Source organism: Nothobranchius furzeri, chromosome 4 (genome assembly GCF_043380555.1).
Source record: "Nothobranchius furzeri strain GRZ-AD chromosome 4, NfurGRZ-RIMD1, whole genome shotgun sequence".
NCBI classification, from domain to species: Eukaryota; Metazoa; Chordata; class Actinopteri; order Cyprinodontiformes; family Nothobranchiidae; genus Nothobranchius; species Nothobranchius furzeri.
In genome coordinates this window covers 49912717-49930601 of record NC_091744.1, presented here as the reverse complement: position 1 = coordinate 49930601, position 17885 = coordinate 49912717, and the positions used below count along the sequence as shown (strand labels likewise).

The 17885-nt window shown below is 42.9% G+C and overlaps 1 protein-coding gene across 1 annotated transcript in view; it reads right to left on the bottom strand.

The window, feature by feature from the left end:
* si:dkey-106n21.1 (solute carrier family 23 member 2) overlaps window positions 1-17885 on the bottom strand; it is a 165198-nt gene that overhangs the window by 16240 nt on the left and 131073 nt on the right. The window contains exon 10 of the mRNA XM_070550236.1: window positions 725-833. Coding sequence (XP_070406337.1) covers window positions 725-833 — 109 coding nt within the window. The remainder of the gene's footprint in view (window positions 1-724; window positions 834-17885) is intronic.

Here is a 17885-nt window from a genome sequence, read left to right as displayed (position 1 = left end):
AACAAGGTGTGGTCTTATAAACTGTACAGAAAACACAGGGTCCAGGTGTGCACTTTTTGTTTTGGGTTCACATTGGCTTCCAGTTGGATCCATTGACATTACAAAGTGACAGTAATGATGGGAAATGAGGGTGAAAATCTAAAACAAAGATCTTTGAATCAGTGGGAACGTGTCCCTTTTATGACTGTCAACACATAAAACTGTTACTCAGTGTGTGTGGTAAAGTTTCTTTCTGAAGTTTTACCCTTTCAGAAATTATGTATGATTTTTCAGAAATCTGTAAAAGTGATTGACATATGTACTGTGATATATTGTAAGCAATATGTCTTTATATTTTTTTGGCTAAGCATGCCTCCTGCCCCGCAGAGATGCAATGGGAAACTGAGCGCCAACCAGAACTGACCAATAGCGTTAGACTGCCACCTACTTGCTTCAAATTTAAAGAATACCTCAGCTGATGAAGAGATGATGAACTTTTCATGGACAAGTAAGTCTCTAAAATATAAACATATGAGAACACAGCATGACATGAGAATAATACTTGTAAAACAACGTGTTTTAACTCTGCCGGCTACAGAAGCACATTTGTAAACAAATGTGAAGTCGTCATCTTAAAAAAACGGAAGGAGAAACTATTTGTGTGATATTCCTGTTAGCCACCAGTTGGTGCCACCAGATAAGAGAAGTACTCCGGAAAGAGGTTTTAAGCGTGTGCTAAATTCACCTGTGTCAACGACGCTGGGGTTTGAGTGAAACCAGGTGGGTAGCACGAGTCCACTGAAGGTGGAGAAACCAAGGATGAGGAGGTTACGAGAAGAGTTCAGATCCACATACTGCAGAGAGAGAGAGAGAGAGAGATTATCTGACACAGTTTGGTTAAATGAGTTTATTGACTCTCAGATGAAAGTCATTTTGTTGTTCCACCTTAACTGGTTGCCATCTCTGTTTTGGAACTTATGAAAGATGTGATTGGGAACGACCTGGAAGTCAAAAAAACAGAAGAAAAGTAACATTCTATTTTGGTATGGGATTCACTCTTTTTGATCAATGCAGGGAAGCAAAAGGTAGAATGGGGTCAATCAATAAATGTGGCGTTGATCAAATTGAATATCAGACAAGATTATTTTTGTTAAATCGTACCAAAATAATAAAGGTTCACAATGTCTTGATCAAGACACCATGTCCCCCATGTCTTTTTTTATTTTTATTTTTTCAGGAACGACTTGCAGACTACATACCAAAAGTGCATTCAAGTTATTTAAGATAAGGTATGTGATTTCCTGTAGAGTCACTACAGATATATGGTTCATTTGCACAAATCAGATGTTTTGTCTTGTTATTTCTGCAAATATGTGCCTTTATATAATCGCTCTATTTTATTAGCACGTATTCTTCTCATGTTTATTTCATTCAATTAAAAAAATACAACAAATAAATAAACTGTATGCATATTAACACAATACAACTTGAATGAAAGGGAGCAGATGGAAGAAAAAATCTTCTAATTTCTGCCCCCTTTTTAAAAACAAAAATAACTAAACTATAATTATGCATTTCTCAAAGTTCATTCTGTCACGTTCCTTGTTCACATTTCAGTTATAGCCACAGACATTATTCACATTCATATCTACCCAACACACTTGATCTAATATATTCTCTAAACAGTTTTAGAGCTCTTGACTCTTTCACTTCTCTGTCCAGGCAATTCCATAATTTCACACCATTCTCCGAAATACTCATTTCCTTCATTCTGGTTCTAAATCTGGGCTTTTTGAAGAGTTCAGTTCCCTTCAACATATAACTACTTTCCCTCTTTTCAAACAATTGCAGAATGTTTTTTGGCATTGTACATATATTCAGGGTTCCCACGCGTCCTGGAAAACCTGGAAAACCTGGAAAATGATAGTCCAATTTTCCAGTCATGGAAAACACATGGAAAATGGGGGGAATTGCAAAATGTCCTGGGAATTTTTGAGTTGTCCTGGAAAATAATTTTCCCTCCTTGTGGATAAACAAACGGATTAAACATTTTGGGCAATATTGGGCTGTAGCGCTTCTCCTTTCATTTCTGCATCTAGCTGGCACAGTGCCCCACATGACACTTCCAACCAATCAGATTGCATATTCCCCTTCAGTTCCAGTTCCACTTCTGTTTTTCCAACTGTCTTTTTGGCTAGATTTACAGATTTTTCACCCCTAGATTTATTTCTCCAAAGAAGGGCCAAAAGTAGCGACTCGGTTCACGGAGTATTGCTTTTTCGCAGTTTATAGAGCGAGAAGTTTTTCTCCTTCTCTCTGCTGAGTGACAAAGGAGCAGCGGAGAGCTTTTGTTTTTTTCACTCATGCGTTGAGACGAGCGAACATGACGAAAGCTTTGGGATAGCAATGGATAGCAGGTAGTCTACCGGACCCGCGCTCCACTCAGTAATTCATACTTGTTCTATCATCCAACAGCAGAAACAAAAATATGTGAATGATAAAAATGTCATGAATTCGATTCTATCAAAATACTAAGTATGTGCTCAGAGGACAGAGCCTCAGCTGTTCATACTGTTTTTAGCTAGCTACACAGACCGCAGCCAGGTGGCAGTGAGAACTGGACTGGCATGGTCATTTGAACAAAGTTGTTAACGTAATTAAATTGAATTCAACACGGCTAAATTAATAACTAGAATGACTTTAAGTGGTAACTATATATTTATCATAGTAATGCTACGTACAGTCCAGACAAAAAAGGTAGTGAACAACTACAAGTACTTATCTCTGAGGTAGAAAAAAAATATTTTTCAGGTCCAATATGTCTGTGGTGTTAGCGGGAGATATTAGCCTAGTCATCTACCCTGAATCTTGTTTCTGGATGACTGGACTAACCTAAAATGACCAATACTGGAACAACAAAATGCAGTTGAACATCCAACTATGTGAAATAAGCAGTAAAGTGTAATGTGGTGTGTACAGTAAGTATAATACATAGAATATGAAAGATATAAAAGAGCTAAGGTTTGAAAAGCAGGCCCAATTTATTGAATAAACAGTCAATATAAACAGTAACAATCTTTCAAAATATGTCTTTGTGTCCTTTATAGGCAGGAGTGAGTGATGTCAGGAAGACGGTGCAGATTCAAAACTTTTCAAAACTAGCTTTTTGCTAGCCCCAAGACTCTCTGCCTGTGTGTTGGGGTTTACCCCGGGGGACGAGAGAGTAGCTTCCCTGTGCCTTCGGGTCGGGGAACGGGTCCTGACTGTAGTTTGCGCTTATGGGCTAAATATGAGTTCAGAGTACCCACCCTTTTTGGAGTCCCTGGGATGAGTGCTAGATAGTGCTCCATCAGGGGACCCCATTGTCCTGCTGGGGGACTTCAGTGCTCACGTGGGCAATGACAGCATGACCTGGAGGGGTGTGATTGGGAGGAACGGCCCGCCTGATCTGAACTCGAGTGGTGTTTCATTATTGGACTTCTGTGCAAGCCGCAGTTTGGCCATAACGAACACCATGTTTGAACATAAGGATGCCCATCAGTACACTTGGTACCAGGGTAGCCTAGGTCGCAGGTCGATGATAGACTTTGTAGTCTTATCATCTGACCTACGGCCGTATGTTTTGGACACCCGAGTGAAGAGAGGAGCAGAGCTGTCAACTGATCACCACCTGGTGGTTAGTTGAATCAGATGGCAGGGGAAGATGCTGCGTAGACCTGGCAGACCCAAACGCATAGTGAGGGTCTGCTGGGAACGCCTGGCAGAAGAACCTGTCAAGACGGTCTTCAACTCCCACCCAGGGCAGAGCTTTGACCGCGTCCCGAGAGCAGTGGGGGACATTGACTCCGAGCGGACCTTGTTCCACTCTGCGATTGATGAGGCGGCTGTTGCTAGCTGTGGTCGCAAGGTGGTCAGTGCCAGTCGTGGTGGCAACCCCTGCACCCGCTGGTGGACACCAGAGGTTCGGGGAGCTGTCAGGCTAAAGAAGGAGGCCTACAAGGTGTGGCTGGTCGGTGGGTCTCCGGAGGCAGCAGACAGGTACCGGATATCCAAGCGGGGTGCAGCAGTGGCAGTTGCCAAGGCAAAATCTCGGGCCTGGGAGGAGTTTGGTGAGGCCATGGAGAAAGACTATCGATCGGCTTCAAAGAGGTTCTGGCAAACTGTCCGGCGCCTCAGGAGAGGAAGGCAGCAACTCACTCACACTGTTTACAGTGGGGATGGGGAGCTGCCGACGTCAACTGGGGCTATCGTCGGACGGTGGAAGGAATATTTTGAGGAGCTCCTCAATCCCACCTATGCGCATTCCGAGGAGGAACCAGAGCCAGGAGACCTGGGGATGGACTGTCCAATCTCGGGGGCAGAAGTTGCTGAGGTAGTCAAACAACTACACAGCGGCAGAGCCCCAGGGGTGGATGAGATTCGTCCTGGGTATCTCAAGGCTATGGATGTTGTAGGGCTGTCGTAGTTGACACGTCTCTGCAACATTGCGTGGTCATCAGGGGCAGTTCCTATGGAGTGGCAGACTGGGGTGGTGGTCCCCATCTTTTAGAAGGGTGACCAGAGGGTGTGTTCCAACTATAGGGGGATCACACTCCTCAGCCTCCCTGGAAAAATACTGGAGAGGAGGGTTCGATCGATAGTTGAATCTCAGATTGAGGAGGAGCAATGTGGTTTTCGTCCTGGCCGTGGAACTGCGGACCAGCTCTATACCCTTGCAAGGGTGATGAGGGGGGCATGGGAGTTTGCCCAACCAATCCACGTGTTTTGTGGATTTGGAGAAGGCTTATGACCGTGTCCCCAGGGGCACTCTGTGGGGGACGCTCCAGGAGTATGGGGTGGGTGGCTTTCTGTTAAGGACCATTCAGTCCCTTTACCAGAGCAGCGTGAGTTAGGTCCGCATAGCTGTTTGTAAGTCGGACCTGTTCCCGGTGAGGGTTGGACTCCGCCAGGGCTGCCCTTTGTCACCGGTTCTGTTCATTACCTTTATGGACAGAATTTCTAGGCGCAGCCGTGGTGTGGAGTGTGTCGAGTTTGATGGCAGGAGAATCTTTTCTTAGCTTTTTGTGGATGATGTGGTCCTCCTAGCTTCATCCAGCTCTGACCTTCAGCTCTTGCTGGGTAGGTTCGCGGCCGAGTGTGAAGCGGCTGGGAGGAGGATCAGCACCTCCAAATCTGAGACCATGGTTCTCAACCGGAAAAGGGTGACTTTCCAACTCTGGGTCGGGAGAGAGGTCCTACCTCAAGTGGAGGAGTTTAAGTATCTCAGGGTCTTGTTCACAAGTGAGGGTAGGAGGGATCGGGAGATCGACAGGCAGATTGGTTCGGCGACTGCAGTGCTGCGGACGTTGAGCCGATCTGTCGTGGTGAAGAGGGAGCTGAGCCAGAAAGCCAGGCTCTCGATTTACCGGTCGATCTACGTCCCAATCCTCACCTATAGTCATGAGCATTGGGTAATGAATGAAAGAACGAGATCGCGGGTACAAGTGGCCGAAATGAGTTTCCTCCATAGGGTGGCCAGGCTCAGCCTTAGAGATAGGGTGAGGAACTTGGACATTTGGGAGGGACTCTGAATAGAACCGCTGCTCCTCCGGATCGAAAGGAGTCAGTTGAGTTGGTTTGGGCATCTGGTCAGGATGACTCCTGGACGCCTCCCTGGGGAGTTGTTTCGGGCATGTCCTGCCGGCAGGAGGCCCCCGGGTCGACCCAGGACATGTTGGAGAGGTTGCATCTCCAATCTGGTCCGGGAACGCCTTGGGGTCCTGGTGGAGGTGGCCGGGGAGAGGATGGTCTGGAGCTCCCTAGTTGGGATGCTGCCTCTGTGACCCAGACCTGGATAAGCGGAGGAAGACGACGACGATTTCAGTCAGCACAGTGAATTAACCTGGTTCAGTTGCTGAGCAGAACAAAAACATGACATGGAGATGACTTGATGATGCCACAATGTCACACCTATGGTATGAACTAAAGTAGAGAATAACTTCTGTTTTAGTTGTGTTGCATTATAAGTAGAAGAAAGTAGGTGGGATTGTGAAAGACAAAAATCTTTCCACAACTATATTGTCAAAATAACGGTGTAGGTAGGTACAATATCATATCTGTTTCTAAATATATCGGGATATCGGTAAACCGTAGTTATGATAACTTGTACACTGAAAAAGTCTCGAAATTGTCCTGGAAAAGTCCTGGTAAATAATTTCAAGAAAAGAGTGGGAACCCTGATATTAGCTTTATGTATTGTGTGCAATTTTCTCCAGTCGACCAAATCATGAAATTTAACCACTTTATATTTTATAAATAACGGGTTAGATGGAACTCTACTGTGATTGTTATTAATTCTCAAAGCTCTTTTCTACAAAATAAACAATGGTTTTGTATAAGTTCTGAATGCAGTTCCTCAGATTTCTACGCAATAAATTAAGTGTGGTTACTGTACAATGATAACAGCCCAGTGCTATTCAGTAAACACTTTACATTATGTAATACTGCAATGGTTTTGGCCACTTTACCTTTTATATAGCCAATTTGTGATTTCCAGGTTAGAGCTTCATCAATCATCACTCCTAAATAGTTGGTCTCCTTTACCCTTTGAATTTCCATGCTGCCTATTTTTAATGAAACATCAATATTCTCCCGTCATTAAATAAAATAATTTTTTTTTTTAGATTAAGTGTTAATCTGTTTATATCAAACCAGGTTTTAACTTTTATCAGTTCATTATTTATCACTTGTGTTACTTCATTAATATCTGACCCTGAATAAAACAACGTTGTATCATCTGCGAACAAAACAGAACTGAGTAGCTCAGACCAGGGGCGGCGTTAGGCCCGGCTACTTGGGCTGAAGCCCCGGATCTTTCATGATAAGCCCCGGATCTAAATCGCGGAAGTAACATGCAGTACCAAAGTCACACAGAGAGGGCGCAGCTGGCAGTAGTTTGTAAAGTCCCATTTAGTCGTCACACACACAGGTGTGTGGTGAAATTTATTCTCCGATTTTGACCCATCCCCTGAGTTGCAGACACGCTGCGCTCGGGAACTATTTGGTGGTTTAATCCCCCAATCCAACTCCAATCCAATGCTGAGTGTCGAGCAGGGAGGCATTGGGTCCCATTTTTCTCAAAATCTTTGGTATGACCCAACCAGGAGTCGAACCCCTGATCTCCCGATCTCAGGGCAGACACTCTACCACTAGGCTACTTAGTCAGTATACAGTTTACCTGAGACTGAAGAGAAGCCCTTCAGCAGCTGGCTTCTGCAGTCTCTGTCTGAAACGCATGAGTGAAGATGGATATAAGGACGTTTTTTTAGACCAAAAGTACAACGACAGAACCCCAGCTCTGATGAGACTGGTGTTGACTCAGGTTTGTGAGTCTTATTTGAAAATATTTGTTGTGCTGCTGGTTTGCCTAAAGTTAGCTTACTATCAGGTAAAGTTGTTGGAGAAAGAAAGGGAATATTCGCTATCATCTCACACTAAACACTAACAGGAACAATACTCTGCCCTGAATATGCTGAATATGTAGCTTCAGATTAAACATTATGTGGTACAAGACAAATATATATGATGTTGACTAGTGCGTGTCACGTGTGTGCGCGCATGCGTGTGTGTGCGCGCGCGCGTGTGTGTTAAGCCCCGGATCTTCTTCAGTCCTAAATCCGCCCCTGGCTCAGACACATTTACCAGGTCATTAATTAACAAGTTGAACAGTTTAGATCCGAGTACCGACCCTTGTGGCACTCCATAACTAATATCTCTCAGTTAATGTTATTTATCTGAACATATTGTTTTCTGTTTTCTAAATAACTTTTAACCCATTGATGAGCCACCCCTCTTATCCCATACTGATGTAGTTTTTGAAGTAACCTTGAATGATCAACAACATCAAAAGCTTTCTTTAAGTCAATAAAATACTAATAAAGTCGTTTTTATTGTCTATTGCTGTGGATATTTTGTCTGTTAAATCCATTATTGCCATTGCTGTTGAATGTTTGTTCCTAAATTCATACTGTTCATTATTTAAAATGTTATTTTTTGCAATGAATTTATCCAATCTTGATACAAAGATTTTTTCTTTTATTTTGGAAAACTGTGGAAACAGTGATGCCGGCCTGTAATTAGAGAAACTGTGTTTATCACCATTCTTAAACAATGGAACTACTTTAGCAGTTTTCATAGCATCAGGAACGACTCATGTAGAAAGTCACAGATTGCATACATAAGTGAAAGGATCAGTAACAGATTCTACTATAGTTTTTACAGTCATTATGTCCAAATCCTCATAATCAGTTCTGGAAAATAACTTTTGATCTCTGGTCAGTGTTTATTAGACATTGCTGCCAACTAGCAAGACACACAACCAGCATCCACAAACACCATCTGGTGATTTGGAAAATTCTGACATTTTTTTTAAATGTGTTTAAAACTGTGTTCACAAAAATCACATGAGAATAGCATCTTTAAAGGCAAAGGTATGCTCTGTTAGGGCTTTTAGCTCCCTCAAGATTTGGCACCTTTGACTCAGACTCAGGGGAGACGCAGTTGTTCAGATCAAACAAAACAGTAAATGGATCAAAACAGTATATAATGTTTCAACTTTTGTTTAAAAACTGGTAAAAGCTAGTCTATAAAGTAAAATATCTTGTTGGGGTGGGTTTCTACCACTAATGAATTGGTGGAACCGGTGTTGCACAAGAGCAAAGTAAAGATTTTCTATGCTTTGGGTGTAATGTTCTAGGAAAAGCTCCCTTGTACTCCCCGCTGTTTGTTTTCCTTACCGCTCATTAAAAGGGCAGCATGAGACCTCTTGCAAAGAGCCAAACAGTTATAGTCTTAGGCAAATAAACCCAGCACAAAGTTATTAATTATTATTGGCCATTTGAGCTCTGCAATATTTTCCGTTTTCAACAAATGTTGTGCCAGACATCCCTCTACTTCGTCTATAGTGGAGTAGGAGGGCTGGCATATTAGCCTCAGCGAGGAAGCTTGCTATTAGAGCAAATAAATCACTTAAGCCTTTTATGTACAATGGGAATACTTTTTCCACTAGAAAATGTATTTATGTAATCATCTTGTCTTCAAACTACTCCAACTAATGGTTCAGACTGAAGGCTTGTGATATTATGACTGATGTCAAAAGAGAAAAAAAATAACAAAACACATTTTTATGGTAATCACTTAAATGAAACCTCAGTGGGTGGCACTAATGTCCAGCCGTGACAACACCTTTCTTGGTACTCTAACTTTATTACAATTGAACACTGAGCGAGGAAACTGACTTGGACCAGGAACCCTCTGATTGGTTGTCAGCTACTCTTTCTCTGAGCCATAGCCACCCAAGACTCCCATTTGTGGTTGGTCAGAGGAACCCTCTTTCTTGGCCTGTTCCCCAAAACATGATATATTAATGGAGCCAACAATTTACAAAGCATACTTGAGACTCAGCCTTGTGTTGGCATGTAAGCGCTGTGTTATCAATAAAAACAAAGTGCATTTTGACATCCACTTTATGCAATAGACATGACTTAACAGGTCAAGTTATGATTACATGCATAAGCAAAATTAACGCATCATAGACTTCCTCACTTGATCTGAAATTCTAGATCACACCTTACAAAATATTATTTTTTTAAAACAGAACGTTAACGTCCAGACTCTCTAGAAAACATACCTGATTTAAGGAAAGGAATCATCTAAATATTGTGAAGATAATACTAATAATAATAAGTATAATAATAATCAGTATAATCATAAATTAATCTTTTCTTTATACACACAACGACTTAAAAACAAATCCCCAATCAAAAGGCACAAACACCAACAACTAAAGAAAAACAGGAAAGCACAAAGGTGACCACTGCCAAGTCATCACGCACCACGTCATCACACCAGTCTATCCAGTTATCAATTATTTCTTAGATGCAGAAAACTCAGTGCCTCACAGGTTCACTTTAAATCGATGTTCTGACTAGTAAGTCTTCCTTTTCCCCAGCATACTAATCTCCAGTAGCAAATGTTCAGGTGTTCCGAGATCAACGTACATCCGCGTTTGGATCAATTTGACACACAACAGCCAAACCCGCTGACCCAACACAGATGCCTCATGATCATTTTATCATTTGGGTGAATGGGTGTATTATTTATTTGATTTACTTTCATCAATATATTAAATTATTAATATTTGGTGGGTCACAGGGGTTCCACACCACAGTAGCCAAAGGTCTGGCCTCCACCACAATCTTCTCCTGTTCAGTTTTGCGAACACGGCACAGATCCTCCTGATGCCAACTCCAGTCCTCTGGTGGGCCAGGTCACTAAGGGTTCTGTGCCTCCTCCTCATGGTCTGCGCTGTGGGCTTGCCCCACTAGATGCCTCCTTACCTCTGTGGGATCCACGCCTCAGCACCAGGTGATCAGAGTTGTGTTGTCTATCTCAGAGGCCACTGCTCTGGAACTCGGCTTGATGGTCCAGTTGTCTCCAGTGGCTTCATCTGAGGGCCAGCTTTCTCCTGTGGCTTTGCCTGTGTTCCTGCCATCTCTGGGTTCCGCGTGCTCTGGAGTTCTAGTCCAAGGTGTTCCCATCTATTCCGGAGATTCAATTTGAGGTGGTCATGCTCTCCGGAGTTCTTGACTGGGGTGTTACCGCATACCCCAGGATTCCTGTCTGAGGTGGCATCGTTTTAAGGTGGCAATTTTAAGCAAAATTTTAGAGAAGCTTGTTTTAATATAACTTAATGATTTCATCAACCACCGATATGTCCTAGAGAAATTTCAGTCTGGTTTTAGGGTGAACCACAGCACTGAGACGGCCCTTCTGAAGATTTTAAATGATTTTAGAACAAATTATGATGCTCGGAGGGCAACAGTGTTGGTTCTGCTGGATCTAAGCGCTGCCTTTGATACAGTAGACCACACTATTCTTTTAACCCGTTTAAAAAAGATCGGCCTCTCTGGTGTTGTTCACAGCTGGTTCACATCCTACCTCACAGACAGGTCTTTTATGGTGAGTTTGGATACCTGTTCCTCTGGGGTCCACAGCATCACATGCGGTGTGCCTCAGGGTTCAGTTCTAGGCCCAGTGCTTTTTAACCTCTATATGCTCCCTCTGGGCAGCGTCATCAGGAGACACGGGGTGAATTTCCACAGTTACGCTGACGATATGCAGTTATACATCTCCGTGTCTCCTGATGATGCACAGCCAATGGATGCACTTTTTATTTTTTATTTTTTTTTATCTTTATTTAACATTTTCCTTTATCTCAACATACAAAACCAACCAAAAAACACAACGAACACAAGGGGGCACTGTAACATCCTACAAAAAGGAAAAGAAAACGGGAGAAAAAAGTTATCTCACTAAATGGATTACACTACCATTTCCCTGTAAACTATCCATTTTGTCCAGTATTTATAGTATAGATGGCCTTGGAGGCGTAAGAAAAAGGTCAGCTTTTCCATCACATGGATATCCTCCACAATGTCCAGCCAGTCTTTTATCCTAGGTGGGTCTTCTTTGAGCCAGGACCGTGTAACGGCCTTCTTATATGCCAGAACCAAAATTTTAAAGAGGTACAAGTCCCGGGCCTCAGTCCCTTCATTCATTACCAGTCCCAGCAGCATGATCTTAGGGTCTATAGGGACGTCTCTGCCGAGTATCCTTCCACAGATCTGTAAGATAGAGTCCCTCATCTGCTGTAGCTTTGGGCATAGCCAAAACAGGTGAGAGTGATCTGCTTTTTGATGTCCGCACTTTCTCCTGCACAACCCCATAGTTCCTTGTTGTTTGCTAATAATCTGGGGTGTAATAAAAAATCTTACTAAGCGCTTCCATCCAAAAGTCCTCCATCTTTTAGAATTTGTAGATGTCTGTTGAGTCATACACATTGAAACCCATTCCCCCTCTGTGATCTCCACACCTAACTCTTTTTCCCATCTTGTTTTAATATACAATGTGTTGTTCCTCCTTTGTTCCTGCAGTCCTCTATACAATTTAGATACAGTTTTACTAGGTAGGCACTTACAGGCCTCTCTGAAAATCTTTATAATGGCATTATCTCCGGTAGGTATATTCTTCTTTATTTCCGTGTTATAAAAATGTCTGACTTGAAAGTATTTAAATAAGTCTCTGTGCTCGAGTTTGTACTCTTTTCTCAATTTGTCAAATGTTTTAAAAGTGTTTCCTTCTACGCATTGACATAATGCCAGTAGTCCTCTGTCTCTCCAATTTAAAAAAAGTGGATCAATTTTTCCTGGTTGGGAGCTAAGATTCACAGACGGCCAAATCAACAGCTTTGAAACACTCGTCAAGTTGTATCTACCCTTAATCCTCTTCCATATTATTAAAGCGTCCTCAACTATAACACCTCCATCTTTCTCTGAAGTAATTTTGCCCCCCAGACGTGTGTGGGGTTGGCGACGCCCCTGCTTTAGTTCTATGTGCCTCCATCTAGCTTCCACTTCTGAGGAACACCAACAAACCATATATCTCATTTGAGAAGCATAATAATATCCCCTCAGGTCCGGGAGCGCGAGGCCGCCATGTTTTTTGTCTAATTGAAGGGTCTTGAATTTTATTCGCAGTCTAGCCCCTGACCACATAAATCTCGAGATCAGCCTATCCCAGGCAGAAAATTGGGAGTCTGCAATTCTTATAGGCAGGGACATAAACAGAAACAGAAATCTTGGGAGAATATTCATCTTAACTATATCTAATCTGTCTGTAAAATCCAGCAGAAGCCTTCCCCAGCATCTCAAATCATCCTGTATGGAGTTAATCATTTTATCAAAATTAAGCCTCTCCAGGTTGGCCAGATCGCGGGATACGACCACCCCCAGATATTTTAGCTTCTTAGAATCCCAGTTCATCTTATAATCGTTTCTTATGGCTTTGCTGGGAGAGTAATTGAAGGTTAAGACTTGTGTCTTGGTGATGTTCAGCTGGTATCCAGATAATTCTCCAAACTCTGTTAGGGTCTTCATCAACTTGGGGAGGGTCGTATCAGGATTGCGAAGATAGATAATGATGTCATCCGTGAAAAGGCCTATTTTGTGTTCAGTATTCGCTATGGTAACGCCTTCCAGTGCTGCGTTCTGCCTGATTGCTTGCGCTAGTGGTTCTATAAATAACGCAAAAAGGGATGGGCTAAGGCAGCATCCCTGGCGTGTTCCCCTATGCAATTGAAAAGTATTAGTCAGGTGGCCATTTAATTTAACTCTGGCTGTTGGTCTGTCATAAAGGGCTTGCATGCATCTGATAAACAAATCATTGAAACCTAGGCGTTCTAAAACTTTAAACAGAAAACTCCAGCTGACGCGGTCAAAAGCTTTCTCTGCATCAAGACTAACCAGAACCATTCTTAGCTTTTGCCTATTTGCCTGATCAATGATGTGGAGTGTTCATCTTACACTGTCGTGGGACTGGCGACCTTTAATAAAACCGGTTTGATCCTCATGAACCAATTCTATCATGTAATATTCCAGTCTCTTGGAGATTATGGAGGTAAATAATTTATAATCTACATTTAATATAGAAATTGGTCGGTAAGATTCGCAATATTCTGGATTTCTTCCTTCTTTCGGGAGGGCTGTAATTATCGCCTCCCTCCATGAGGGCGGTATCTCTGCTTTATTCAGTGTCCAATTAAAAGATTCTAATAATATCTCAGCTAGCTCCTCCTTAAAGATCTTGAACCACTCGTTCGGGAACCCGTCGCTGCCCGGGCTTTTATTAGATTTAAGGCTTCCTATTGCTTTATCTAACTCTTTTCGTGTAATCGGTGCTGTCAACGCTTTGTTTTGATTTAATCCTAGTGTAGGCAAATCTAGGGCAGACAGATAACTATTGATTTCATCTCCATTGATTTGTTTTGGGGGTGTATATAACGATTTATAGAATTCTTCAAAAACCTTATGGATTTTACCTTCTTCATGAATTGGCTTGTCTGTTAGCGGGTCCCTAATTTTATTTACAGAATGCTTCACTTGCTGTTTTCTAAGACGTCTGGCAAGTTTCCTAGTGGCCTTTGGGCCTGTTTCGTAGAATGTTTGCTTTAAGAACCTTAATTTTTTTCTCTAGCTCTTCTTGTATCACTTCATTTATTCTATCCTTGGTTTCTCTAATTTGTTCTGCTAACTTAGTGTCATTGAAGTTCTGCTGTCGTTTCAGTTCCAGGTTTTTAAGTTGGTTTTCCAGTAGGTCGTATTTTTCTCTCTTTATTTTTTTCAGGTGCGCAGTTCTTGAGATCAGTTTCCCTCTCATGACTGCTTTAAAGTATCCCATACCATTATTGCGTTTACCTCTCCATCATTGTTATCCATTACACATTCTGTAATTTCCCTTTTTATCTCCTTTATTATAGATTCGCTATTAAGAATTCCCACATTGAGGTGCCATACAGTAGCTCTGGGTTCGGTCAACAGTCTAACAGTTAAATAGATAGTGTTATGGTCTGAGAGATCAGCTGTTCCAATTGTGCATTCCCTTACTTTGCTCCTATCAATCACATTCATTAAAAATAAATCAATCCTTGAATGTACTTTATGTGTTGACGAATAATGGGTGTAATCTCTTTCTTTTAGGTGGAAGTCCCGCCATACATCAAACATATCAATTTCTCTGATTAGGATATTAAGATCCTTGGACCTGTTGGTTTTCTGTGTTTTGTTGCTTGTCGTGTCCTGGCTGAAATTTAAAATAGTGTTCCAGTCCCCTCCACAGACTAAAACTCCCTCACTTTTGGCCATTATGATGTCAAAAAATGTTTTCAGAAAATTCTTGTCACTCTCAGGGGGCACATAGATATTAACTAGAGTAATCACAACGTTATGAATTCTCCCTTTAACAATAATGAATCTGCCCTCCTTGTCAACCGTTTCAGATATTAATTCAAAGCTTAGTAAATTTGAAATCAATATAGCCACCCCCCTTTTTCTGGTATTCTTACAAGAGCTGTAAAATGTGTTTAGATATCCAAATGCCTTGAGCTTTTCGTGTTCTTGCTTAGACATATGGGTCTCCTGCAAAAAGGCTACCTGAGTTCCCTCTTTTTTAAACTTAGTTAGGACCCTTTTCCTTTTTATTGGGCTGCTCAGGCCATTAACATTCAAAGAAACAATTTTAAGATTACCCGACATACCTATTGATCAGGAGCTTGATTTTTACAGTGTCCCCAACTAATATACAATGAACAGAAAAAAAACAGAAAAAACAACCTCATTGAACTGGCTTCCAACCGAAGGGGGAGCGTTCGTTCCTCCCTTCCAGCCCCGCTGGTGGGCCGAGGGTTGATCCTCTCAACCGGAGAGAGCCCTCTGTGGACGGGGCGCGTGCGAAAAGACGTATCCATCCAACGAGTCTAACGTGTGGTGAAAAGCCACCACTCCCCCACAACTGGTGGTCAGGAAAAAGAGAAACAGGTCCAAAAGTCCTCTTGTCGAATTAAACAGCTCCGCCCGATCTTACTTTAGTGATTCCCTCTGGAATCCTTGCAGCCTGGTCCTCGCCCTCTGAGCCGCTGTCGATCCGCCGCCGCTCACCATCTGCCATCCCAATCGCTCCCGGAGGCGGAGTCCCGCGTCAGCCTCTCCCACGGTCGTTCCCGGTGATTCATCCACCTTGAGTCCCCGTCTCATCAGCTCCTTGTAAGCTTCTTGGGGACTTGAATATGTGCGCATCCCTGACTCCCAGTGGATTTTCATGTTAGTGAAAGGAGTTTGAAAGCGTATGCCTTTCTCTTTAAGTGTCTTTTTTATAGCGAGATATTCTTTACGTCTTTTAACAACCTCTGGAGCGTAGTCGTGATCAAAGCGAATCACGGCGGTGCCCTCTTGTATCCTTCCTTTCTTCCATATCTCTCGTAGAACAGTCTCCTTCGTGGAGAACTCTAAAAAGTTAGCGATGATGGCTCTTGGCGGGGCTCCTGGCGGTGGTTTACTTGTCAAGGCTCGGTGTGCGCACTGGATTTTAAGGTCCAGCGTCTCCGGTAGTTGCAACTTTTTCCGCAACAGGCTTTCAATAAACTTCGATGCAGATTCCCCCTCTTCTCCCTCCGGTACTCCAAAGACTCAAATGTTATTTCTTCTGGATCGTGATTCTAAGTCGAGCACTTTGAGCTGCAGTTTCTCCTGGTGCTGAAGGCATTTACACAGTGCCTCCGTTGCCTCCTCGGCCCAGCTCTCCACCTGAGTCACTCGAGTTTCCGCTTCCTCCATTCGCCGAGAAAGGCCTTGCACCTCCGCTGAGATATTATCTAGTTTACCGCTGAGTTCTTGTCCCAGCTGGATAAAATCTTGTTTCAATCTGGAATTATCGCTCTTTAGATCCGTTCTCATATCTTCTATTGCCTTCAGCACACCCGCGGTTTCCGTTCCTCGTAGGTCGAGGCCGCTAGCTTGGCTAGGAGCGGCCGCTGCTTCGTTCTCTGAGGCGGTCGTTTCCTGGGTTTTAGACATTTTCGCCTGTTTCCTTATACCTGTCGTAGTTCTTCTCCCTTTCATCTACAGTGTTGGTGGTGAAAAATTGAGGTATCGAGTTAATTGAAAGGGATTTTCCGCGATTTGGTGGGAGAGTAGTAACTGCGTGACTTGCTACTCCATGCGCTCACCCGGAAGTCGGATGCACTTTTTAACTGCATTTTAGATATTAAATCATGGATGACTGAAAACTTTCTCCAGCTCAACCAAGCCAAAACTGAAGTTTTAGTCATCGGTCCTGAGGCCCAGAGAGAGAAACTTTTACCTAGACTACAATCAATGTCTTTTTATCCATCACTACAAGTGAAGAATCTGGGCGTTATTTTCGACTCTGAGCTGACTTTTATTCCACACATTAAAAACATCAGAAAAATAGGTTTTAACCATCTTAAGAAAATCGCCAGAGTCCGCCCCATTCTCTCTCGGGACAATGCAGAGACGCTAGTGCATGCTTTTATAACCAGTAGAATTGATTACTGCAATGCTCTGCTTTCTGGTCTTCCCAAAAAGAGCATCTCAGGTTTACAACTTTTACAAAACGCAGCAGCACGTGTCCTGATGAAGACCAGGAAGCGGGAGCACATCACTCCGGTTTTAAAAATCACTGCACTGGCTCCCCGTATGTTTCAGGATCGATTTTAAGGTTCTTTTAATGGTTTTTAAGTGTCTTAATGGTCTTGGGCCTTCATATCTTTCAGAAATGCTTTTATTATATAAACCCTCGCGGTCTCTGCACTCCTCTGGCAGCCGTCTCCTAGTTATCCCTAAAGTTAAGACTCACACCCACGGCGAGGCGTCCTTCAAGTACTACGGCCCTCGCCTTTGGAACGGGCTGTCAGAGGACCTCAGGGTCGAAGGGAACGTCCAGGCTTTTAAGAAAAGGCTCAAGACCCACCTTTTTAGCTTAGCTTTTAACTGATCACTATTTATCTATATATACATATTTATCTCTTTTAATTAATTTTATCATTTTATTTACATCTAAGTGTTTTTACATGATTATGTTTTCTTTTACTATCTTTATAATCACTTTTTATCAGTTACTTTTTATCCATATTAGCTTTTGTTATTTTACATGTTATATATTTTAATCCTCCAGTGTTTCCTCTGCAGAGCCCTCTGCCTTGGGGCTGGTGGTCAGGGGCGGCGGCGGCTGGGGCGCTCCTCGGGTAGTGCCCGGGCACTGGTGGGGGTTTCTGCCCTCCGCCACTGGGCGTCATGGGTTGGTGTCTTGGCTGCTGCCGTGGATCTGTTACTGTCAGGGCAGATGGCTCCGCTGATGATGTCTCGTTCATTACTTGACCCATCTGAACTCAGCCTATTGTTTCCTATTGTTTCCTTTGGTGTTCGTGTGTGTGTGTGTGTGTGTGTGTGTGTGTGTGTGTGTGTGTGTGTGTGTGTGTGTGTGTGTGTGTGCATGGACGAGTGTGCGGGTGATTG